Source organism: Dendrobates tinctorius, unplaced genomic scaffold (assembly GCF_039654945.1).
Source record: "Dendrobates tinctorius isolate UK_male_01 unplaced genomic scaffold, ASM3965494v1 ptg000143l, whole genome shotgun sequence".
Lineage (NCBI taxonomy): Eukaryota > Metazoa > Chordata > Amphibia > Anura > Dendrobatidae > Dendrobates > Dendrobates tinctorius.
In genome coordinates, this window is record NW_027361810.1 from 26,406,126 (window position 1) to 26,432,909 (window position 26,784).

General features: G+C 42.9%; 1 protein-coding gene across 3 annotated transcripts in view; it reads left to right on the plus strand.

The window, feature by feature from the left end:
• GALNT13 (polypeptide N-acetylgalactosaminyltransferase 13) overlaps positions 1-26,784 on the plus strand; it is a 317,796-nt gene that overhangs the window by 99,422 nt on the left and 191,590 nt on the right. For all 3 annotated transcript variants that reach the window (XM_073545639.1, XM_073545641.1, XM_073545640.1), the window contains exon 2: positions 13,224-13,392. In XM_073545639.1, the coding sequence (XP_073401740.1) occupies positions 13,224-13,392 (169 nt within the window). The remainder of the gene's footprint in view (positions 1-13,223; positions 13,393-26,784) is intronic.

Sequence of the window (26,784 nt, forward strand, 5' to 3'; positions counted from 1 at the left end):
ATACATACATACATACTACATACATACTTAATATATACTACATTCATGCAACATGCATACATACTACATACATACTACATTCATACAGCATACATACATACTACATATATACTACATTCATACAACATACATACATACTACATACATACTACATATATACTACATTCATGCAACATACATACATGCATACTACATACTACAGACAGACTACATATATACTACATTCATACAACATACACACATACATAGTACATACTATAAATATACTACATTCATACAACATACATACATACTACATACATACTACATATATACTACATTCATACAACATACATACTACATACATACTACATTCATACAACATACATACATGCATACTACATACATACTACATACATACAACATTCATACAACATACATACATTCATACATACTACATACATACTACATATATACTACATTCATACATACATACAACATACATACAACATGCTACAGACATACAAAATACATACTGCATACATACTACATACATACTACAGACATACAACATACATACTACATACAATACATTCATACATTCATACAATACATACATGTAGACATACAGTACATATAACAGAGTACATACTCACCATCACTTGTCACTTTGATCCCCGAAGCCAGTGTCATCTATAAAAAATATGAAAAATACAAACAAGCAATATACTCCCTGATCCGCAGAAATCCACGAGTGTCCCACGACGATCTCCCATGGTGAACAGCAGCATCAGCTGATGCGACCGCTCTCTAGGGGCCCCAGGAATACAATGATGGGAGGTAGGTATCCTTCCGCACTGTATTCCTCCGCCACTGTAAAAAAATAGTCCCTAGTCTCACTTTTGGCATTGCTGTGTGAGAAAGTTCCCACGCAGCTTTTGTCATAAAGTGAGACCAGTGAACTATAGTAACCTCTCAGTGATGCAGTGCAGGAGATCGTCGTGGTACACTTGTGGATTTCTGCGGATCAGGGAGTATATTGCTTGTTTGGTTTTTTCATATTTTTTATAGATGACACTGGCTTCGGGGAACAAAGTGACAAGTGATGGTGAGTATGTACTCTATGTTATATGTTCTGTATGTCTATATGTATGTATTGTATGAATGTATGAATGTATTGTATGTAGTATGTATTTTGTATGTCTGTAGCATGTAGTATGTATGTAGTATGTACTATGTATGTATGTATGTATGTTGTATGAATGTAGTATATATGTAGTATGTATGTAGTATGTAGTATGCATGTATGTTGTATGAATGTAGTATATATGTAGTATGTATGTAGTATGTATGTTGTATGAATGTTGAATATATGTAGTATGTATGTATGCTGTATGACTGTAGTATATATGTAGTATGTATTGAGTATACATGTATGTATGTTGTATGAATGTAGTATATATGAAGTATGTATGTAGTATGTATGTATGTTGTATGAATGTAGTATATATGAAGTATGTATGTAGTATGTAATATGTATGTATGTTGTATGAATGTAGTATATTGTAGTATATATGTAGTATGTACTATGTATGTATGTATGTTGTATGAATGTAGTATATATGTAGTATGTATGTAGTATGTATGTATGTTGTATGAATGTTGTATATATGTAGTATGTATGTATGCTCTATGAATGTTGTATATATGTAGTATGCATGTAGTATGTATGTATGTTGTATGAATAGTATATATGAAGTATGTATGTAGTATGTATGTATGTTGTATGAATGTTGTATATATGTAGTATGTATGTAGTATGTATATTTTTTTTATTTTTTTTTACATTCAACACATTAGCCGGATGATGGGACTACTATTGTCCCATCATTGGCTAATGTGTCAATCACTGTCATTGTAGCAGGCATAGCCTGATGGGACTTGTAGTCCGATCGGACGATGCCTGCACACAGACACAAAGACCCCCGGCAGCCCGCACAGACCCCCGGCAGCCGGCACAGACCTCCGGCAGGCCCATACAGACCCTTGGCAAGCTCGCACAGACCCGCGGCAGCCGGCACAGACCCTCGGCAGGCCCTTACAGACCCCCGGCAGTCCGCATAGACCCCCGGCAGCCGGCACAGACCCCCGGCAGGCCCGTACAGACCCCCGGCAGGCCCGCACAGACCCCCGGCAGTCCGCACAGACCCCCGGCAGCTGGCACAGACCCCCAGCAGGCCCGTACAGACCCCCGGCAGTCCGCACAGACCCCCGGCAGCTGGCACAGACCCCCGGCAGGCCCGTACAGACCCCCGGCAGTCCGCACAGACCCCCGGCAGGCCCGCACAGACCCCTGGCAGCCCGCACAGACCCCCGGCAGGCCCGTACAGACCTCCGGCAGTCTGCACAGACCCCTGGCAGCCGGTACAGACCCACGGCAGGCCCGTACAGACCCCCAGCAGGCCCGCACAGACCCCCGGCAGCCGGCACAGACCCCCGGCAGACCCGTACAGACCCCCGGCAGTCCGCACAGACCCCCGGCAGGCCCATACAGACCCCTGGCAGGCCCGTACAGACTCTTGGCAGTCCGCACAGACCCCCGGCAGCCGGCACAGACCCCCGGCAGGCCCGTACAGACCCCCGGCAGTCCGCACAGAACCCCGGCAGCCGGAACAGACCTCCGGCAGGCCCGTACAGACCCCCGGCAGTCCGCACAGACCCCCGGCAGCTGGCACAGACCCCCGGCAGGCCCGTAAGACCCCCGGCAGGCCCGCACAGACTCCGGCAGGCCCACACAGACAGCGCATCATTTTAACATCATTTCAGCAGCCAATCACAGCCACAACAGTGGCTCATTGCATTATGGCAACTTCCGATTCCGGTATCCGATATTGTAAATATATTGGTACTCGGTATCGGAATTCCGATACAGCGAATATCGGCCGATACCCGATATTTGCAGTATTGGAATGCTTAACACTAAACACGAGATGCGCATTGCTTAAAAGGTAATACCCGATTAAACTCACCTGTTCTAGGACCACCCTCCCCCGTTGTGCCACTGCAGCTCCCTGACCGGACCTTCATTTGTTTTAGATGGGTCTTCGGATCAGTTGATGGTCGAGATCTTCCTCACGTGACCAACTGATCTGAAACTCAAGACTGATCCAAAGAGATAAGATCAAATTACGATCCAAAACGATTGGAGGACAAGGTGGTGAGCTGTAGAGCAGGACAAGTTAGGGGTAAGGTGGGTTTAATATTTTAATCATTTTTAACCCCTTCTTCCCAGTCCTTTGGTTATTATGCTGGGGTCTGTTTTTTCAGGACAGATTTGATTCAGACTCAATTTTATTTGGATCCAGTCGAGTCTCCCGGATGATTCAAGGGGATTTACCTAAAACAAATATAAGATTCACAAATGTCTATTCACCTCTTTCTTAGCCATATGCAATACCCTGGCGCTGGTTCTAGTATCACGATGTTTTCTGTGGTGGTGCCTGGAACCGAAACAATGTAGGAATAATGAAAGGGTGAGTACTTGTCTTTTGTACAGGTCCGTGTTAAAGGAAAAGTCTGGTCTGTGATCTTAAGGAACAGCTGACTTTAGGTCATTATTGAGGGGATCTATATTTTTTGGGGAGTATAGTTGGGATCTTTATTAACCTATATGATCTAATCTGAAGTGTATTCATTTTGGGGATATTATTTTAGAAGTTTAGGTGCCTGAATTTAGCCATCTCAATGTCTTGGTGTATTTGATTTTTACTATTTCAGGTGGGTGCAAAATTTTCAGGAGCACCAAAATTTAAAATTAATAATTAAAAAGCAGTAGTGGCATTGCTAGCACCAAAGAGCCAGGAGAGTGCACAATGTGCCAGACTTCTGGTGGGGCGCCCCAGGTGCCTGCTGGAAATCAGTGCATATTTAAAAATAGGTTCAATTGGCACACACAAGTAATTCTACACATACAAAAAAATTAGAACTAAGGTGTCCAGTTGTGGACACTATATTTTAAAAAAGACATTGAAAAATTGGAGCAAGCTCAGAGAAGAGCGACCAGGATGGTGAGCGGACTGCAAAGTATGTCCTACAAAGAACAGTTAAAGGATCTGGACATGTTTATCTTGCAAAAAAGAAGGTTAAGAGGAGACTTATTAGCTGTCTACAAATATTTGAAGATATGTCACAGTGTAGAGGGATCATCCTTATTCTCATTTGCACATGGAAACACAAGAAGCAATGGAATGAAACTGAAAGGAAGAAGATACAGATTAGGTATTATAAGAATCTTTTTGACAATGAGGGTGATGAATGAGTGGAGCAGGCTGCCACGAGAGGTGGTGAGGTCTCCTTCAATGGAATTCGTCAAGCAAAGGCCGGACAGACATCTGTCTGAGATGCTATAGAGATTCCTGCATTGAGAAGGGGGTCGGACACGATGACCTTGGAGGTCCCTTCCAACTCTACCATTCGATGATTCTATGGTCTCCGAGCGAGCTTCACGTTGAACTGTATCAGCATCAACATGATACAGTTGAACCTTGTAGTAGAGCAGAGAGCCATAGACTCCATGCTCCACCATTCTGGGTCCTGTAGGCTGACGCATCCTGGCACAAGCGGCACAAAAGTCACAGCATTGTAGCCACTGTGACTGCCCACTCTCTGTGTCCATGAGAGAAGAGAACTTGATCTCTCAGAATGGATGAGTAAAAGGTGCTTGGCTTTTTTTGCAGAGGAATGGAAGAAAAGTAGCATTGCTACTTTTGCATTTGGCACTTGGCATTAATATTTTCCTAAGTGGGCTCTCAGGAAGCCTTATCTGTCTTAAATTTTGCTTAAGGAGCAATATTACTGGGTTAAGGGGTACAATACTTGCCTTAGATGCTGGTAACACATACTGCGCCACCAGTAAAGTTTATGCCTCCAATAATAGAAAATTGCTCTTTACAGATGCAATAACTAGGTATGAGCGAGTAATGAAGTACTCGGACTCGCTGTACTCGTTACGAGTAGCTCCTAATACTCAGGTACTCGTAACGAGTAGCGAGTCCAATGTAAGTCTATGGGAAATGAGAGTAATGGGCAGAGAATGTGTGGGGCGGAGACTATGTGTGCGTGAGGAATGTGCGGGGGTCTGTGGGGCTGTGTGTGTGTGTGCGGGGCTGTACCGGGCTCTGCCGGTGCCGTGTGGGGCCTGTGCGGGCTAGGCCGGCTCTGTGCGGTGGATGTGCAGGCATCGTCCGATGGGACTACTTGTCCCATCCGGCTATGCCCGCTACAGTGACAGCATTAGCGGATGATGGGAAAGTAGTATTCCCATCATCCGGCTAATGTGGTGAATGTAAAAAAAAAAAAAAAAAAGACACACAGAACATACAATACAACACAAAATATACAGTACATACACATAACATACAACACATAACAGAGTACGTACTCACTGCACACACCTAATTCCCCGAAGCCATTGATTACCTGTAAAAAATTAAAATAATAAAGCAACCTATACTCACCTTTCTGCCGTAATCCCATTAATAACGAGGGTCCCACGTCGATCTCCCATGGAGAGCTGCCACATCAGCTGATGCGACTGCTCTCCAGGGGCTCCAGCAATACAGTGATGCTGCGCAGCCAGCCAATCACAGTAATGCCACAACAAAGAAGGCTGTGGCTTTACTATGATTGGCTAACACATGCCGGCGGGAGATCCGAATATTGTGAGGCGAGTAGTGAAATTTACTCGCTAGGATTCGAGTACCGCGAGTAACTCATTACTCGCCGAGTACCAAATCTTAACGAGCATACTCGCTCATCCCTAGCAGTAACATTAGGGATAGAGCTTCAAGGCCAGCAGAATTGTGAATCCAGCTCTGGATGAGATGGGAATATAAGACATAATATGAGAAATGTACAAAGTGAGCAAAATATTTGAAAATCAGTTTGAAAATTTATTTGTTTATTTGTTTGAATCCAGTATGTATAAAATATCTCTCAACTTAGGAAGGATGATGACCTAACATGGACAATTCCTTTAAGTTTTCCATGCTGATTGCATTGCTGCCACCTGTAGGCTACAGGCGGTACTGATGTAATTATATTTAAACCTTAGGAAATGGTAATGTGAACAGATTGGATGTATAAATGGTTACTTATATGTCATTCGCTCTAATTACATCAAATGATTTATACGGGCTGTGGCATTTTATTTAATGATACTTTCATGTGCATAATAAATAGCTAATCAAAGCCTCTGTAAATTTAAGTAATGTTGCAGATGAATGACAGCACATTTTTTTTCCTGCAGACATACAACCGTATATAAATTGTTATAAGTGCTTCTTGGCTCGGGCGTGATAAGATGGAAGGGAACATGTGGGCATTAGGTCAAATGGCTTGGCAGAAAAATAGGGTACATTTTCCTGTTTATCACTGCTTGACTGGCAGCAGCTATTAATCTTGTACCCCATCTTCCTTCTTTTGTATTTTTATATGGATTTCGTTAATGCATAAGACAAAATAGATGAAATAGGATATGTTGTGCAAATTAGAAAAAAAGGCAAATCCAGCTATCACCAGGGTTCAGAAAATCACACATCCAACATTAGCCCAGGATTGCATATCCACCTATAATCTGAAATGGCTTTTCTTTATATTGAGCTAGCCTTAGGCTGGAGTCACACTAAACGTATGAAAAATCCGTCCGAATCTCCCTGCCGAGAGTCGCACGACTGTAATGCGAGTGTCATGCGAGTACAATTCGATTTTTCACACCTAGCATCCGATTTACATACGAATGCAGTGCGATTGCTATCCAATTTTAACATGAGCTTTTACATAGAGCAATTCTCTGTCATTTACACATCGTTTTCAAAGGAAATATTCATCAAAACACACACACACACACACATATATATATATATAATAAAAGCCAGCAATTCATGTGCCACGTACAGTAAAATTACAGAGGGACAGGCTAGAATAGAATAGATATATACACATTTTCCCACGGATTTTCCCATGGATTTTCCCACAGCGCTCGTGATGACATCAGAAAGGTGAAGTGAGTTTATTGGCTGTGAACCGCTCTGACGGCACCGCGAGCAGGAATACTTTCTCACGCTCGTTGTGCCCTCAGACAGGGAATATGAGTTCACAGGGAGATACTGTGCACATGCTGCTCAGTGTCTCTGCTGGATGGCAGGCTGTTGGTCGCATCATGCAAACATGCACCCTGCCATCTAGATATAGCAGAACTAGACCCGTCGTGGGACAAAAGAATTATCATCTTCTCTGCTGAAAGGTAAGGAATATTGTTGCTTTTTTATTTTTAACTCTTTTGCAGATGACAGTGACATTGGTGGAATGGGCAAGGTTGTAAGTATGGTTTAATTAAGATTATTAAAGGAGTTTGTGTCATTCTTTCAATTAAAGGACTTTATTCTGGGTGTCTGTATTTTCATACAATGTGACTATGGGGTTAGTAATGGGGGCGTTTTATTGATGCCTCTCCATTACTAACCTTGGGGCTTGATATCACATGACAAAACAAATGTGACATCAAGCCCCCCAACTATCACCCCACTTGCCACCACTAACAGGGTAAGTGGGAAGAGCGAGGCTAAGTGCCAGAATTGGTGCATCTTAGAGATGCACCTTTTCTGGGGCAGCTGAGAACTGATCTTTTTAGCCTGGGGGGGGCAGTATCCATGGTCCCTTCCTAGGCTATTAACATCAGCCCACAGCTGTCTGCATAGCCTTTGCTGGTTATTAATTACAATGGGACCTGTAGTGCAGCGGTGTCCAGACTGCACAGTGATGAGACAGTGACCCAGGAAAAGTTCAAAGCAAAACGTGCTTAATGTCCAAACTCACAGAAAAATAAACAGCACATGGTATCCTCCGGATCACAGCCGGGAGACAAAGCAGTGCACATCCGAGACCTGTTGCCGTGGGTGACTGCACCGCCGTGAGTGCTGAGGGGTGGCAGGCCTTTTGGCTCCGCTTGTCTCTGTGTTGCCTCACACAGACTGAGCTCTGCAGAACCTTCTGCTCTGCCAGCTTGCAAAATCAAACTGACACACCCAACCTTTTGCTGCAGGGGTTTTTACAAGGAACCTGTGGCTATTGGCCACATGGAAAATACAGCTGGGAAGTAAATGGACTACTCCACTACCATCCTGTAGTCCATTTCAAAAATAAAAGCCCAGAGCTGGTTTTCTAAAATCTGCCTTGGACAAATAGCTTCCCCAAGATGAACAATCTTTTATTTTGCATTGCAATCACAGCTATGCCTGTGACTGCAATGCACTCATGCGGCCTCAATATGATACTGTGGGCATCCTGGGGGACACATAGTGACCTTCGCTTATGACAAAGGTCACTATGTCACAGACCCTACGTCTTTTTTTAGGGTCCCCCATTTTAATAGCCAGTAAAGGCTAAGTATGTGAACTGATATTAATAGACTGGGAAGCTTCATGGGTATGACTCTCTTCCCAGGCTATAAATATCGGACCCCAGAAATCAGCTTTACTTCTGCTGGTTATGAAAATTACACGGGAGCCCACGCCATTTTTTTCAAAAAATAATCTTTTAGTAAATACATGTACAGTAAGCTGCACACACTGTACTAATTGTATTTGTCACAGACATCTATATATCTATCTATTCTATGTGTATTTACTTTATGTAAACCATCTCTTCTATCCTGTCATCTCCTGCAGTGATTTTACACTACGCGGCTGCTGAATTTCCGGCTTTTCTTCTATCTACAGTATCTACTGTATCTATGTAATATATACATAGTCACATGAACTTTCATTTTTCCCTGCAGGCATTTTTTAAAACCCTAAACAGAAAAAAATACTAAAATTACTGAACTGCAAAGTGAATTTAAAATAGAAATCAACAGCTGTAGTCTTTCAAACGTTTTTTAAGCAATTTTAGTTTTTTTTTTTAAGTGAACAGACTCAAAAAACTCCTTAAAAAAACTCTGTGTGCACAAAGCCCAAAACCTCTAATGAAACTTGCAGCTGAATCGATGAAAACTAAGTGAAGTTCCAAAGACCTGGTCAAGCTTCAAGGAGGTACAAAATTAGGAAACAAAAAGTGCAGGACACGGACTGCTGCACCATTGATCGTCTCGATTACATCCTCTTTTTGTCCTTTATTACCTCTAAGTTCTCTCCTGACATCTTGTCACAGAATGGTAATCATTCATGCTAAAAGAAAGGTCACGATGATTAAACAAACTCAATGTTTTCGATGAAGTCCACCACTGTCACTGCTGGGCGGGAAGCTTCTTTCTTCCTTTTTTATATAGGTGTTTTGACACAGCAGAAAGCGAAAAATGGAACAGAAGGAGAGCAGAGCACATGATGGGATGACAGATCCTGATTTTGCTGCTGTTATATTTGATCTTTGGCCGTGATGTGACATGACATGTGTCTGGCATATACATGCTCTATGGGATACATAATGCGTAGATGAGTCCGGCAACGAGTATGGCTGTAGATACCATTATGGGGATCATCATGGCGAGAGTCTGAATCCTTTCCATGCAGATCAATTATTCCCATAAATGCTTAAAGGGATTTTCCCCACCAACAAAGTTAATTTTAAAGTAGATTTTAATCAATACATCTTGGAATAATAATACTTTCCACAATTGGATGTGTTTATATAAAATGTTCCTGTGCTGAGATAATCTTATAAATGTGCCCCTGCTGTGTACTGTGTAATGGCTGTGTCTGACTGTGCAGGAACATGGTCTGATCATACCACAGCTCCTGGGCAGGGGAGGAAGTAAAAAAGTATACAGACAGGACAGCATGAGATCACAAATAATTATTTTTGTGAGATAAAGCATTTCACTGCCTGTTTTTTTTAATTGTTTCACATAAAAGAAAGAATCATTTGTGATCTAATGTTGTCCTGCCTGTATACTTTTTTGCTTCCTCCCCTGCCCAGGAGCTGTGGTATGTTCAGACCATGTTCCTGCACAGTCAGACACAGCCATTACACAGTACACAGCAGGGCCACATTTATAAGATTATCTCAGCACAGGAACATTTTATATAAACACATCCAATTTTGGAAATTATTATTACTCCAAGATCTATTGATTAAAATGAACATTATTCATTGGAAAACCCCTTTAAAGTGTTTGTCATATGAAGATATAGTAATATCATCATATCAATATAATAACGCAGCCGTGTAACGTATATGTCTGGCTAGAGAAGACCTTTCTAGAAAACTTATCTGTTTGTTTGTTGTGCCTGGAGCAGCAAGAGTTTTCTCTGATGGTAAAACACTTTAAAGGCTCATAAAAGGGTTTTTCCCATCTCATAAAATAATGTTGTATCACTAGGACTTGCAATCACTTTACGATCGACCTTTGGTACCCTCATTGATTATGAGTATGAAAGGGGTTGAAGTGCTGATCTAGCATTGCAACCTTTATCACCATGATGGAGGTAAGATTTGTAGCAAGGTGCACATGGAGGTGAACTCATGCCTCGCCAGATTCATTAAGAGGAGTGCGCTGTTTAAAGAGGTTGTTTGGGAATTTAATCATTAATAGTTAGTATAGGTCATCAATGTCAGATCTGTGGGGGTGCAACACCCAGAACCCCCACCAATCAGCCAATCCCAGTGTCGGTAATGACTGGAGCTGCCCAGCACAGCTCCATGGAGTGTATAGTGGCCACGGCCAGGTACTGCAAACACACCCACTATTGATTCGAATGAGGGCGGATGTGCAGTATCGGCCGCAGCCACTATACAGTCAATGGAGCTGTTCTGTGCAGCTCCGCAACTGAGCAGTTCCAGCCGTCGCTTACATTGGGATCAGCTGATCGTTGGGGGTGTCGGGTGAAGCACCCCCACCAATCAGATATTAATGACCTATCCTAAGGATAGTCCATCAGTCTTAAAGTTTCAGGCAACCCCTTTAATGAATTATGTGTCTCTTATTCCACTCCACCTCTTCATCAAGACTGGCATCTTTTTTGATGCTGGTCTTGACAAATCAGGACCTAAGTTTTGTTCTAAAAGCAAAACTTTACAAAGTACAGTAAAAACAAGAAAAAAGTAATTGGAAAATGCATCTAGTGTTTCTTACAGAATTGCTAACGCTGAGCAACTAAATAGGTGTACAGAATCGTCACTCTTGGTGTATGTTCACATGGAGTTTTCACATTTGGAATTTGAATAGAATCAGCTTCAAAATCTACATTGAAAATTGCTTCAAGTCCACCTTGATGTGGCTTTCCCCTCAAAAATCCATGTGAAAGAAAAAGTTTCATGAGAACATTGAATTCCATTAACCTTCAAGGATTTTACCAAGAGGTTCTTTTATTCCCCCGTTACGCTCAGTCCTAGTGCTCCTCCTTCCCCCAAGGCACCACAATATGTTCATTTATGGAATAATGTCCCTTAGTTCTATCTTCTTTAGTATTATGCATTTCTCAGATGTTATCTTGAACCACTCCAAAGACATACTGATAGGGAATTTAGATTGTGAGCCCCATCGGGGACAGTGATGAAAATGTGTGCAAACTGTAAAGCGCTGCGGAATATGTTAGCGCTATATAAAAATAAAGATTATTATTATTATTATTATAACCTGGGAGGTGTGATATGTTATGCTGCATTGCCCATTTATTACCTTGTCAGGACGATGTTATTAATGAAACTAGATGTATGACTCTAATGGTTCTATAACAAAAAAAAATGTAAACTGTTTTGTAGCAATCCAAGATGCCAGCGCTGAGAAATCGAGTTTTGAAACCACATGCAGACTCAATAGGAAGTGTAACAATACGCCCCCATGTGTTATGACACCCCGAAATGCACTTCCTGGCTAATTTTTCATGTTGCTTCAAAGCTCAATTTCTCAGGGCCGGCTCATGAGATTACTACAAAACTGTTTTCACTTCTCTTGTTGTACTGAGATCTATACACACATACCGCTAGTTTCAATAGTAACTTCGGACATATTTTTTTTTCATAGCACTAACATATTCCGCAGCGCTTTACAGTTTGCACACATTATCATCACTGTCCCCAATGGGGCTCACAATCTAAATTCCCTATCAGTATGTCTTTGGAATGTGGGAGGAAACCGGAGAACCCGGAGGAAACCCACGCAAACACGGGGAGAACATTAAAACTCCTTGCAGATGTTTTCCTTGGTGGGATTTGAACCCAGGACTCCAGCGCTGCAGTGCTAACCACTGAGCCACTGTGCTGACATATTCTCTTCTAGTTCAATGAAAATATGTTAAATAAATGAATTATATATATATCTATGTTCACATGCAGTGTTTCTTTTTTTGTGCTACTTTATGCAAATAAGAAGCTGCATTTTACAGTACCAGAAAAAGCTATGATATTTCAGAAATGTCATTCATACGCTTTTTTTTTTTTTTCCCCTAAGGCTACTTTCACACTAGCGTTGTGCGACGGCCGTCGCCCTGCGTCGGGGTGACGTACCATCGCACGTTGTGAAAGTTGTGCAAAACGGGGGCAGCGGATGCAGTTTTGCAAAGCATCCGCTGCCCCATTGTAATGTCCGGGGGGAGGGGGCGGAGTTTCTGCCGGGCATGCGCGGTCGAAAATGGCGGAGACGACGCACAAAAAAAGTTACATGTAACGTTTTTGTGTGCATTGCGGCCACCAAAACACGACGCATCCATCGCAAGACGGATGCGACGTGTGGCAATGCGTCACAATGCGTCGCTAATGTAAGTCTATGGAGAAAAAATGCATCCTGCGGGCAACTTTGCAGGATGCATTTTTTCTTCAAAACGACGCATTGCGACGTGCGTCGCACGACGCTAGTGTGAAAGTAGCCTAACTGAATTTGAGAAGTGCATTCATAAAATCTACATCATCCGGGTTCTTTCAGCATTTTCTTTCAACGTTGAATGCAAAAAAATTCTGCAAAAAATGCAATAACTTAATTGGACATGTACCGTAGACAAAGCACACATGTAATCTACATCCAAAAAACACTGAAAAAAGTGTCAAAAGTGCAGCGAAAAAACAGTGAAAATGCCGTATCATTGCAACATGTGCCTTTTGAGCGCAGCGTTTTTACTGTCGTGAGAGTAAGTTTTGACTGCAGTTAAAAAAAAACAGACAAAAATACTGCGTGTGAGCAAAACCTAACATTTGCAGCAATACTCACGGTCACTTAGTCCGCTAACCGACTCTGTTTCTTGTTTTAATTCTAGCTGTTATTTCGCGGAACCAAGAAGGACCAGGAGAGCTGGGGAAGGCGGTGCTCATCCCGAAAGATGACCAAGAAAAAATGAAAGAATTATTCAAAATCAATCAGTTTAACCTTATGGCCAGTGACTTAATTGCTTTAAACAGAAGCTTGCCGGATGTCAGACTAGAAGGGTAAGAACTACAACACAGATTCACCGCCATCGCGGCTAAGCTCTGGGGATGTGAATGGGGCAAGGTCAGAATACGACATGATCTGTAAACAGAGATAATGCTGTTTTTGTAAAAAAAAATATTTAAGGAGGACCTGTTAGCTTGTCAAAAGTGACCAGTATTTGGGTTTATCTTATTCATGCTGCTCCACTGATTATTCCGCATTTTGTTATTTGTAAATCCGCAGTACGGTTCCAGAGATATGGGTCTTTTTAATCGGTGCTAATTTTTTTATTTTTTTTACTGGGGGTGTGGCTCACAAGGTTCTGTGGGGGTGTGTCTCTGCATAATTACCCTTTGAGCTACGCCCCCTCGGCCATTCAAAGTAGCCATAAATAAAAAGTCCTATATCTCTAGATCCATCGGGCAGATTAAAAACAAAATGGAGTACGCAGAGAAGCAGTCGGAATAAAAGAAGGACTCTAATTACCCAATTTTGACCTTGTAATAAGTTGTCTTTAAGCCGATGTCTGCACACTATTTAGGGATGCATGTAACTTCTAGGGGATGTTATAATTAGCACATAGTTAATTGGGACCCCATTACAGATGGGCCTCAAATAATATCTCTGACACTGAGAGTGTAAGAGGGTTCTCTCAATGTGACTGATGACCAGGGCTAACTAAGAGAGGATGCCATGGATGGGAAAAATTAGCTTCTAGGAAAACCATTATGCACCTGACAATGGCATACCAGCTGTTAATTGCCGTCTTGAAATTGGAATCGGCAGCGCCGGCGAGCCCTTTCTTTTCGGTTGTGCAATACCAGACACATTTACTGTGCATCCTGTAAACAGTTCCAATGAAATATTGAGATCTCGGCATAATTGATGGATTGGGCCATTTTTCTTCTTTGCGCTTTTGTTTGTTCCTTTTCTATTTTCCAAGAACCATAATTTTTTTTTTTTCATTTTTCCATCAAAGCAGGCAGCTGTAATTCTGAGTGGCATCATTCATTTTACAACATAATGTATTAAAAAACAGGGAAAAATATTAAAAAGGGGATGAAATAATAATAAAAAAAAATAATAATAGTTTAAATAATACATTTACCGGTAAATTTAATAAATAATCTTGTTTCTTGGCTTTAGTTTTTATGCTGTTCATTTCTTGATATGACAATTTGACTTTCCGGGTAAGGCCTGTTTCACACATCTGTTTGGCTCCATCAGTCAAAATCTGCCGTTTTGCAAAAAAAACGGATCCGCCATTTTTCTTGGCGGATCCGTTTTTTTCCCCATTGACTTGCATTATCGGCGGATCTTGATGGATGGGCATCCGTTGGATCGGATTTTGTATGGATCCGCCATGATTTTTGCATCCGCTGAGCGGACAGGACGGACAATGAAACGTTTTTTGTGTTGGCCGGATCCGCATTTGTGACTGCGCATGCCCGGTAGACTTGCCTCGGGTGGAAAATTAACCCTTAAATCTGTTCTGGCTGCTGTTACAAATATTCTCTCTATCGTCACCTTCGCGTCCTGCGAGATGCCTGCTCTCATCACCTTCGCGTCCCGTGAGATGCCCGCTCTCGGCACCTTCGCATCCCGCGAGATGCCCGCTCTCATCACCTTCACGTCCCGCGAGATGCCCGCTCTCGGCACCTTCGCCTCCCGCGAGATGCCCGCTCTCATCACCTTCGCGTCCCGCGAGATGCCCGCTCTCATCACCTTCGCGTCACCTTCGCGTCACGCGAGATGCCCGCTCTCGGCACCTTCGCCTCCTGCGAGATGCCCGCTCTCTTCTCGCGGCTCCCGTTACATCGGCTGTACTTACTTTTTAAGGTATGTGGTTCCTTTAACTTTACTACATCGGCGGATCCCGTCACACCAACGGTCTGGTGGCTCCCATTGGTGTTTCAACTACCACGGATCCGTTCTCCGCATTTTTGGCTGCTCCCGACTGACACAAAAAACGTAAGTGTGAAACAGGCCTAAGTATGATTACGGTGCTACCAAATTTGTATAGTTTTTTTTTTTTTTTTTATTTCAATTTTTTTAGTGGCAAAAAAATTCAGAACTTGTAAAAAAAATAATTGGTTTGTGTTTCCATTTTCTGAGATCCGTAACTTTTTTTCGGTCAGCGAGTGCTTTGTTTTATTTTACGTGGCTGTCAAATTTCTTGTTGTTCAGCTGTTGAATTTATTGTATCAACTCTGGTAAGACATTGGCAGCCTGTGCGGCCACTTATCAACCGTTTAAATGCTGTTTCAGACATTGATAGCGTGATCCGAGTGGTTAATCAGCATTCAGAGCTAATTCCAGTCGCTGCTGTCAGAGCCAGGTGCCAGCTGCCTGTACCCGCCCGGTATTAGTCGTGCCCGCTCCAGTTGTACTCCGGTCCCTTGCATATGATGTAAATTTACATTATGCGGCATGGTAGGTTCTATTCCCTTACACACACAAAAAAAAATAAAACAACTGTCATTATTTAAAATGTTCTAAAGTCTTGTGTCTCCATGGTAACAGACTACAAACAAACCGTTAGTAGTCAGATCTTGCAGAAAATACTCTCTTCCCGAAGGGAACAGATATTCTCTATTTCATTCGTGTTTGAGTGAGAGAGTGGATGCATCTAAATTAGTAAGGCACTAGGAATAAACTGCAAGTTCCGATTGTTGTCTGTTACCATGGAAACACATAGTTGTGCACAGAAGCTGTAGGCGCAAAATGATAAGATTTTTTTTAACGGTAGCTGTTTGGAAACTTGTTTTATTTTTTTTTCATATGTCAGATGCTTTGAAAAAAAAAATTATTGTTTCCAAGGCGAACAAAACCTTTAATCTAAGCAAATCGCTGTTCTCATTGAATGCCAAAGGTACATGTGTTTTACGAAGCAAGCGAGCACCGCGACAGCCCGAGGCTAATAAACAACCAAATATTCCTGGACCTCGTTTTATAGTATTTAGCATGGTCTCATGGCAATTAGCATCACACGCCATTATGTATTCCTGCCTGTATTCTGCACTTGACAGATAGTTTTGTATTGTTTCTAAGGAAACTAACAGCACAATAGAGAATAATCTGTTTACTATGTAATTCTTCACTCAGACACAAATTGTATTCAAGTTACAGAAAAACATATTGCAAGATTCTTTTTTTTTATTCTTTTGGTAATGGGAACATACATTTAGCTTCCTATTGGCAATGGTTGGATAAGTAATGTAAGTATCCCCTACAGACATCATGTTATTTTTCCATCCAAAAATAGATGCTTTCATCCCGACCATATGCCTGAGGTTTGAAGCAGACAGTGGAAAATAATGAATGGTTGTTTTCTGCAGTCTGTGTCCATCATTCATGCTTATTGATATATCTTATTTCATGGTAAAACCATTATAATGGTATGATGCATATCTCAGATTAATGATCATTTTTAAAAAAAAAAACACTTTATAGGAAGATGTATATAGTAAATTTACATAGAAAAGGTGCACTTTGGAGGTTACCTTGTGCCTAAATCAAAGAAAAAAAATACTGTAATTCTTTATGCAACCACAAGGGGAGCTGTCTGCAAATGAATGTATATCGGAGATGTACTTATGAAGATAGCTAAACCTAGTGGGCACTAAAGGAATGCAGACTTTTTTAATTTTACACGATAGATATGTGACTAGGACAAATGTTTTTAAAAAACAGGAACAGTGGATTTCAGAGGCGCTACTGATTCCAAGACCCGAAGACAAATGGTTAAATCAAAGTGATTTATTGTCAACGTGTTTCAAAGTCAGTAACGACTCCTTCTTCAGGACAACCACATGTAAAAATTTTTTACACTTTTTACAGTGTTAAAGGACAAATATTAGTGAGTTTCATAAAAAAAAGAAAAACAATTGTAGCGCTTTCTAAGAATTGTGGACCTGTTTATTAAATAAGATTAAATTAAACTCTACTTTGAAGTCTAAGGCCTGTTTCACACATCAGTTTTTTCCATCAGTTAAAATCCGCTAAAATGGCGGACAAAGGATCCGTTCCTGTACTGACCACAACGTTTGGCACTGGACCGTTGTGTTAACGGATCCGGCGAAGGAAGACTTTTAAAGCAACCGCTGCCCAGGGAGGAGAGAGAGAGAGAGGGAGAGGGAGAGGGAGAGAGAGAGAATTTTTTTTCAGACGCCTGAACTGAGTTTATGGTTAAATTTCCGACACAGGCATTTCTCCCGGGCATGCGCAATAGAAAATGAGAGAGAGAGAGAATTTTTTTCAGACGCCAGAACTGAGTTTAGGGTTAAATTTCCGACACAGGCATTTCTCCCAGGCATGCGCAATAGAAAATGCGAATCCAGCCGGGGAAAAAAATGTTTCATTGTCCGTCCAATCCGCTCAGCGGATGGCAAAATTTTGGCGGATCCGTAAAAAAACAAATCGAACGGATGACCATCCTTCAAGATCCGCCGTTAATACAAGTCAATGGGGAAAAAAACGGATCCGCCAAGAAAAATGGAGGATCTGTTTTTTTGTAAAAAAGGCCGATTTTGACTGATGGGGAAAAACGGATGTGTGAAACAGGCCTAAGACTACCACTAATCCAAATATTTTGTCATGAGATAATACAATGCCATCCAGACATAGTTTCAGAATCTGGATAAAGGGTAGGAACATTACCTTTTAAAATGGGGCACAACAAAGAATGTATTCTACAAGTTGGCATATAGATGACATAGTTGGTGTTTTAGCATTACAACAAGACTGCCATCTTGCCCACCTCTTTAAGCTTGTCTCACTTACGAGACTTCTTTTCTATATTCTTGAACATGAATAATTTAATAGGGACATTGAGACTAAAGCATCATTGTCATGATCCATGCTGGATCATGACAGATAAAATGCACTAGTAACCTTTTTTTTCCTTAAGCTGTGGTGGTTTTAGTTCTAGTTTTGCCCCGGGTGGCCATTAGGGTCTTTGCACTGTGGTGATTTCAGTTCTAGTTTTGCCCCCGGTTGCCGTTAGGGTCATTGCACTCTGGTTTCTTTAGTTTAGTGCATGTGATTGTAAAGCAGGTGTGATTGCTCTGGCTCTGCTATAAAAGAGTGTCAGGTGTTGCAATCACTGTTGGTGATAGTGGTCATTTCCAACCATCCTTGGTGGAGGAAGGAGCTAGAGAGTGTTCCTTGCAGCACAGTCAGAGTCCTGGTGTGGAAGGAGTCACAGAGGGGATTTCCTTGCAGCTCTGACAGAGCTTGGTGGCAACTATTCAGGAGGAAAGCTGCATTCTGGTGGTGGACTCTGTTGCTGGGAGCTAGAGCAACAGAGCAAAGCTAAGTGGTGTTTCCCTGTTTGTATTTTTCCCTGGTGTGTATTAGTACAGCGGTGGGGCCAGTGCCTGCACCACCCAGCTCCCTAGCAAGGGATAGGTGTAGGGTGTGCTAGGGTGACAGGTTCCGGCTCGGCGACGTTAGGAGTGTGAGGGACACTGATTCAGGGGAGTGCAGGAGGTCTCCACGTCCCCGTTCCCTATCACAGGGCCCCCCATTGTAACTGTTTCCTCTTCCCCCGTGTCTTGTCGTTTTAGTTACCGGCCTGTGGGTCGTGTCACACAGGACAGTTACACGTGCCGTGTCTTGTCTTAGTTACCGGCCTGCGGGTCGTGTCACACAGGATGGGTCCACATGACAATCATATTGTTATAGCTCACCTAGTGAGATGGATTCTCAAAGCTCTACGTCTGGATGTACACCACGAACAGAAGATGATGGTGGAGCTTGGTGGATAGGATGGAGGAAAACAGAAGATGTTGGTGGCGCGTGATGGATAGGCTGGAGGAAAACAGATGACGGTGGAGTGTGGTGAATAGGCTGGAGGAAAACAGAAGATGTTGGTGGAGTGCGGTGGATAGGCTGAAGGAAAACAGAAGACGTTGGTGGCGCATGATGGATGGGCTGGAGGAATGGAGGCTGTTCTGGCTGGATGGAAACTGGAGGAGAAAAGCAGACTAACCAGAGACTCAGTGGAGGCAGCAAAGTCAGAATTATGCCACGCTGAGATGACTTGTAGATGAAGCAGAACCCAAAAAAACAGCAGATCTGGGTAGATCAAGTGATTCAAAGATGTAGCAAAGTTTGAGACTGTAGCAGAGTTGATTTTTTTTCCAAAAACTCTCAGATGTAGCAGAATACAACAGCAAAGCAGAGTTGAGTTTTGTCAAGTGATTCACAGTCCAGCAAAGTATCAGAGTTTAGTAGATGAGGTGGCATAAGTAGAATAGCAAAGACCACAGATACGATAGTAGTGACAGGCATGTAAAACTACCTGAATACTCCTGCTGCAGCCTCAGCCATCCAATAAGGATTAAGAGTATAAAGGCGCCTGATTACAGTGGTACTCCAAACAGACAGAGAGAAATCTACAGGGGAGGAAAACGGAGCTCAAGAAAGACCAGGCAAGAAGATGACCATAGGGAAGTAAGACGAAGAGGTGGTGAATTGACACATGCATATTGAAATCGAACCTGACCCTTATGTCCCCTGAGAGTAGATGTAGGGGAACTGTTGTGAGTTCATTTTCCCCTTCACTACTGAGGCCCGAGGAACTCCCTCTTATGGTAAAGAAAGGTATTGAGCCTGATTGTCAAAAACCTGGGTCTGATGAGGATGACTGGCTGAGTGGAGTTAATGACTGGATATAAGGCTGCCGACGCCCTTCTGGCCTGCGGGTGATTTCTCTGTGGACGTCTAGGAAACCAGTCTGATTCCTGCTCATCTAAAGCTAAGATTTCTGCTTTGCCTTTTTGCATTAGTGTTTTGTTTTCCCTGCTTTTCTGGATTCTGCCATTCCCTGCTGGGGTGAGCTGAATCTCCTTTTGCCTGTTGCTCTGTCTTCAGAATATTCCTGAGTACTGACATAGCCTTTTTTGAAGCCTAGCGTCTTCAGGGCCTTTTTTACTGTCAGTTTGTTGGCTCTTATTTTCATAGGATTTTCACGGATTGCAGACAGCAGCCTTCCTGTCCTTTCCTATCTAAGCTAGCTTGGGCCCCATCTTTGCTCAGTCTATCTTTCTGTCTGTGTTTTGTTCTTTCTTCTTGCTTCACCGTCATTATATGTGGGGGGCTGCCTTTTGCTTTGGGGTCTGCTCTGGGGCAGTTTAGATTTCCCTTTCTGTCTTTAGGCTATGTAGTCCTCCGGCTGTGATCGAGGGGCCTAGGGCATCGTCGGAGCCCCCCACGGCTACTGCTAGTTGTGTTGATAGGTTCAGGGGTCTGCAATCCGATAGCTGCCAACAGCTCTGGTTTTCTGGACTTAGCTAGCATTTCTATTTTGGCCTCCTACGGTGACTCAATCATAACAGAATCACCTGCCATACCGCGGATCCTAGGGTACTCAATTGCAGGAAAGAATTGTATAAAAAAAAAAAAAAAAAAAGTGTGTATATTTTTTCCTCTATATCTCTGAGGCCGTAGGGGGAATTTTTTTTCTCTCAATGGAGATAAAGCAATTGTCTGGTCGTGTGGAGCAGCTCGCTGCGGAAGTGCGGGGAATTTCCGCCTACCTTGCTCATTCACATGCTGCTGAACCAAAGATTCCTACACCTGATGTATTTTTTGGGGATCGGTCTAAATTTTTGAATTTCAAAAATAATTGTAAATTATTTTTTGCCTTGAAGCCTAACTCATCAGGGAGCTCCGCGCAGCAGGTTAAAATTGTCATCTCTTTGCTGCGTGGCGATCCCCAGGATTGGGCGTTTTCTTTGAAACCAGATGATCCTATTCTGACTAATGTGAACGCATTTTTTCAGGCCTTGGGGTTGTTGTATGACGAACCTAATGCCATTGATCAGGCTGAAAAGACCCTGCTGGCATTGAACCAGGGTCGTGATTCTGCAGAATTGTACTGTCAAAAATTCCGAAAGTGGGCAGTACTTACTACCTGGAATGATAATGCCTTGGCTGCTCTCTTTCGGAAGGGGTTGTCAGAAGCCGTAAAAGATACTATGGTGGGATTTCCTGTTCCCTCTGGTCTTGACGATTCTATGTCTTTAGCCATTCAGGTTGATCGGCGTTTGCGCGAACGCAGAGCTGCACGAGAGGTGTTGCCACCTGTTGAACAGATGTCTGAACCTATGCAATGTGATAGAGTTTTTTCCAGAGAGCAGCGTCAGGAGTTCAGAAGGCGTAATAAGTTGTGTTTTTTCTGTGGAGATGCCTCGCATATTATTTCTGTCTGTCCTAAACGCGAGAAACGCTTTGCACACACGTTTTCTGTTGGGGGTGTTCAACCTAAGTTTCTTCTGGCTATTACTCTGATCTGCTCCCTGTCCACATTTTCCGCCAAGGCTTTTGTGGATTCGGGAGCAGCCCTAAACCTAATGGACTTGGATTTTGCTAAATGTTGTGGATTTCCAATGACACCTCTGCAGACGCCTATCCCTTTGAGGGGGATTGATGCTACTCCTTTGGCTAAAAATAAACCTCAGTTTTGGACCCAGGTGGTAATGCGGGTCGCCCCAGACCATCAAGAACATTGCAGGCTTTTGGTGTTACATAATCTGCATGATACTATTGTTCTGGGGTTTCCCTGGTTACAAATTCATAATCCAGTTTTGGATTGGAAATCTGTGTCTGTGGTGAGTTGGGGTTGTCGGTGTGCCTTTAGTGAGGCTCCGGTGTTTTCCACCTCTCCTCAGTCGCATGATGTTCCTGATTATTTGGCGGACTTTTATGATGTATTTAGTGAGAATGAGTCTGCGTCTCTGCCCCCTCATAGGAGTTATGACTGTGCAATTGAACTGAGCCCGGGGTGTAAATTTCCCAAGGGTCGGTTCTTCAATTTATCTGTACCCGAGCACGAGGCTATGCGATCCTATATTAAGGAGGCGTTGGAGAAGGGTCATATTAGACCATCCTCGTCACCCTTAGGTGCCGTTTTTTTTTTTGTAGCCAAAAAGGATGGATCATTAAGACCTTGTATTGATTATCGTGCCCTCAACAAAATTACTGTTAAATATCAGTATCCGTTACCCCTGATTCCTGATCTATTCTCCAGAGTTAAAGGTGCTTGCTGGTTTACCAAGCTTGACCTCAGGGGGCGTATAATCTTATTCGCATTAAGCATGGGGATGAATGGAAGACGGCGTTTAATACTCCGGAGGGACGTTTTGAGTACCTGGTGATGCCTTTTGGGCTCACTAATGCCCCTTCTGTCTTCCAGTGCTTCATGAACGATATTTTCTGAGATTTTGTCGATAAATTTTTGATTATCTATCTGGATGATATTTTGATCTTCTCCAAGGATTGGGATTCTCATGTGGAACATATTCGGACTGTGTTCCGGATCTTGAGGGAGAATTCCCTGTATGTCAAAGGATCTAAATGCCTTTTTGGAGTACAGAGGATTTCTTTTTTGGGATTTATTTTGTCCCCGTCAACTATTGAAATGGACCCGGCCAAGGTACAGGCCATTTACGATTGGGTTCAGCCCACTTCTTTGAAGGCCCTCCAGAAGTTTTTGGGTTTTGCTAATTTTTATCGGAAATTTATAGCAAAATTTTCTAGTATTGCCAAGCCATTGACTGATTTGACTAAGAAGGGTGCTGATGTGTTAAATTGGTCTCCGGAGGCTGTTTCTTCCTTTCAGGAGCTGAAGCGAAGATTCACCTCCGCTCCGGTTTTGCGGCAACCTGATGTCTCACTTCCGTTCCAGGTAGAAGTGGATGCTTCTGAGATTGGTGCAGGAGCTGTTTTGTCCCAAAAGGATCCGGTAACATCTAAAATGAATCCCTGTGCTTTCTTTTCCCGAAAGTTCTCTCCATCTGAACGTAACTATGATGTGGGGAATCGGGAACTGTTGGCCATGAAATGGGCATTTGAGGAGTGGAGACATTGGTTGGAGGGAGCTAAGCATCAAGTTGTGGTTCTCACTGACCACAAGAATTTGATTTACCTAGAGTCGGCTAAGCACTTGAACCCTAGACAGGCAAGGTGGGCCTTGTTTTTTACACGTTTTGATTTTGTGGTTTCTTTTCTTCCTGGAACTAAGAATGTCAAGGCTGACGCCCTCTCTAGGAGCTTCTTTGCTGATTCTCCTGTGGTGACCAAGCCTGCTACCATCTTAGGCGAAGGGGTAGTTCTTTCTGCCATCTCACCCGATTTGAGACGTGCTCTGGAAGAGTTCCAGGAGGACAAACCTGAGCGTTGTCCCAGTGGAAAGTTGTATGTTCCTGACCAGTGGAAGAAGAGAGTGATGTCTGAAGTTCATTGCTCTGCTTTGGCTGGTCATCCAGGTATTTTTGGTACTAGAGATCTGGTGAGTCGGTCTTTTTGGTGGCCCTCCTTGTCTCGTGATGTCAGGAATTTTGTGCAGTCCTGTGGGACGTGCTCCCGGTCTAAATCGTGTTCTCGCTCTAGTGGGTTGTTGATGCCTTTGCCTGTCCCCAAGAGGCCATGGACCCATATTTCAATGGATTTCATCTCTGATATGCCTGTCTCTCAAAGGATGACTGTTATTTGGGTGATTTGTGATAGGTTCTCTAAGATGGTTCATCTTGTACCACTCCCTAAGTTGCCGTCTTCCTCTGAATTGGTGCCCCTGTTTTTACAACAGGTGGTTCGCTTGCACGGGATTCCTGAGAACATTGTATCTGACAGAGGAGTCCAGTTTGTGTCTAGATTTTGGAGAACTTTCTGTTCCAAGCTGGGAATTCAGTTGTCCTTCTCCTCTGCTTTTCACCCTCAGACCAATGGGCACAGAGAGAGAACAAACCAGACCTTGGAGTCATATTTGAGATGTTTTATTTCTGCTGATCAGGATGATTGGGTTTCATTTTTGCCCTTGGCCGAATTTGCTTTAAATAATAGAGCTAGTTCTGCCACTTTGATGTCACCTTTTTTTTGTAACTTTGGGTTTCATCCTCGATTTTCTTCAGGGCAGGTGGAGCCCTCTGCCTGCCCAGGTGTTGACACTGTGGTGGAGAGAATGCACCAGATCTGGGACCAAGTGGTGGATAAGTTATCTCTCTCCCAGGAAAAGGCCCAGCGGTTTTCCAACTGACATAGGACCATTGGTCCCCAATTTAAGGTTGGTGATATGGTGTGGTTATCATCAAAAAATATTGCTATGAAGGTGGCTTCTCCTAAGTTTACGCCTAGATTTATTGGACCTTACAAGATTTTGGAGATTATTAATCCGGTCTCTTTTCGTTTGGCTCTCCCTGTCACATTTAAAATACATAATGTGTTCCATAAATCTTTGTTTAAGAGGTTTGTTGAACCTGTTGTTCCGGGGGTTGCACCTCCAGACCCTGTATTGGTGGAAGGTAACATGGAATATGAGGTAGAGAAAGTACTGGATTCCCGTCTGGCTAGACGGAGACTCCAGTATTTGGTTAAGTGGAAGGGTTATGGTCAGGAGGATAAATCCTGGGTCTCTGCCTCTGATATTCATGCCAAAAGATTGGTGCGTGCCTTTCATCGGGCTCACCCTGATCGCCCTGGTGGCGTGGTTGAGGGTTCGGTGACCCCTCCTCAAGGGGGAGGTACTGTTGTGAGTTCATTTTCCCCTTCACTACTGAGGCCCGAGGAACTCCCTCTTCTGGTAAAGAAAGGTAGTGAGCCTGATTGTCAAACACCTGGGTCTGATGAGGATGACTGGATGAGTGGAGTTAATGACTGGATATAAGGCTGCCAACGCCCTTCTGGCCTGCGGGTGATTTCTCTGTGGACTTCTAGGAAACCAGTCTGATTCCTGCTCATCTAAAGCTAAGATTTCTGCTTTGCCTTTTTGCATTAGTGTTTTGTTTTCCCTGCTTTTCTGGATTCTGCCATTCCCTGCTGGGGTGAGCTGAATCTCCTTTTGCCTGTTGCTCTGTCTTCAGAATATTCCTGAGTACTGACATAGCCTTTTTTGAAGCCTAGCGTCTTCAGGGCCTTTTTTACTGTCAGTTTGTTGGCTCTTATTTTTATAGGGTTTTTCACGGATTGCAGACAGCAGCCTTCCTGTCCTTTCCTAGCTTGGGCCCCATCTTTGCTCAGTCTATCTTTCTGTCTGTGTTTTGTTCTTTCTTCTTGCTTCATCGTCATTATATGTGGGGGGCTGCCTTTTGCTTTGGGGTCTGCTCTGGGGCAGTTTAGATTTCCCTTTCTGTTTTTAGGCTATGTAGTCCTCCGGCTGTGATCGAGGGGCCTAGGGCATCGTCGGAGCCCCCCATGGCTACTGCTAGTTGTGTTGATAGGTTCAGGGGTCTGCAATCCGATAGCTGCCAACCGCTCTGGTTTTCTGGACTTAGCTAGCATTTCTATTTTGGCCTCCTACGGTGACTCAATCATAACAGGGAACTAGACCTCCCATGTATCTTTTTCACCTGTTGGCACTGCTACGTCTGTACCTTACTCCATATGAATACCGATAGTACTGCCAAGGTCATTAGTGTTGGCTTTATTGGATATTATGAGATATTTCATAAGAATCACCAAATTAGAAGATATTATATCAGCGCCATCATCATTTCACCTGGACAGATACTAAGAACATGTTTGGTATTGCACGTCCCTCATATGACCTTGGTCGCTACATACTCTATCCACTCTCCGATACGGCCGTTATATGAGGTTGTAGAAGAGTTACAACAATGTGTCCGCGGACATATCTCCGGGTTTTATATTCATGATTGCTGTCTATTAAACTTTACTAGAATACTGAGTGACTTCCAGGAGATAATCTCTCATTGATTTATTTTCATTCCCTGTAGATCGTTCACACTGAATTATATACATATGAAAATAACGATGATATTTCTGCAATTTTCCTCAGAATAGGACTCATCATAAATGTTCACGTCCCACCACTGCTTTATGGATTAAAGGAGGTTCAGAGCGTAAAATGATAGAATTCAGAATTAGGAGAAAGTTTCTGATTTTACGTCCTAAATTTAGATTAAACACCCCACCTGCTAACAATCAAAGACTCCATTGCCCTTTAAATCACACTTTTCTGAATTTTTTAAATATGGGATATCATCTAAATCAGAGACAACCATCTGTCACTGTTAGGTGCCATGCAGACGGCTTTAATGCAACTGATTTATTGACCATACTAAGATCCCTATGATGTTTTTCAGTTTAGACCATTAGGTATATGAACAAAACGTTGCGTCCAGCGTTGTGGTCTATTGAAGGACCCCAAGGCTGTCTCATCACTTTTCCTGTTATCAATAGACCATTTACCTAGGTATATCCTAATAACTACCTGTGTTCTGTATGTTGTGGCAGGTAAGATATCTGCCAGCAAATTGTAAAAAAAAAAAGTTTATGATGCTGAGATCTCACGCTGCTCAGTACAAGCTGCAGCTGTCGTGCTGAGATCTCACACTGCTCAGTACAAGCTGCAGCTGTCAGTGAGGGTGTGATGGTGGAGACTGAATACG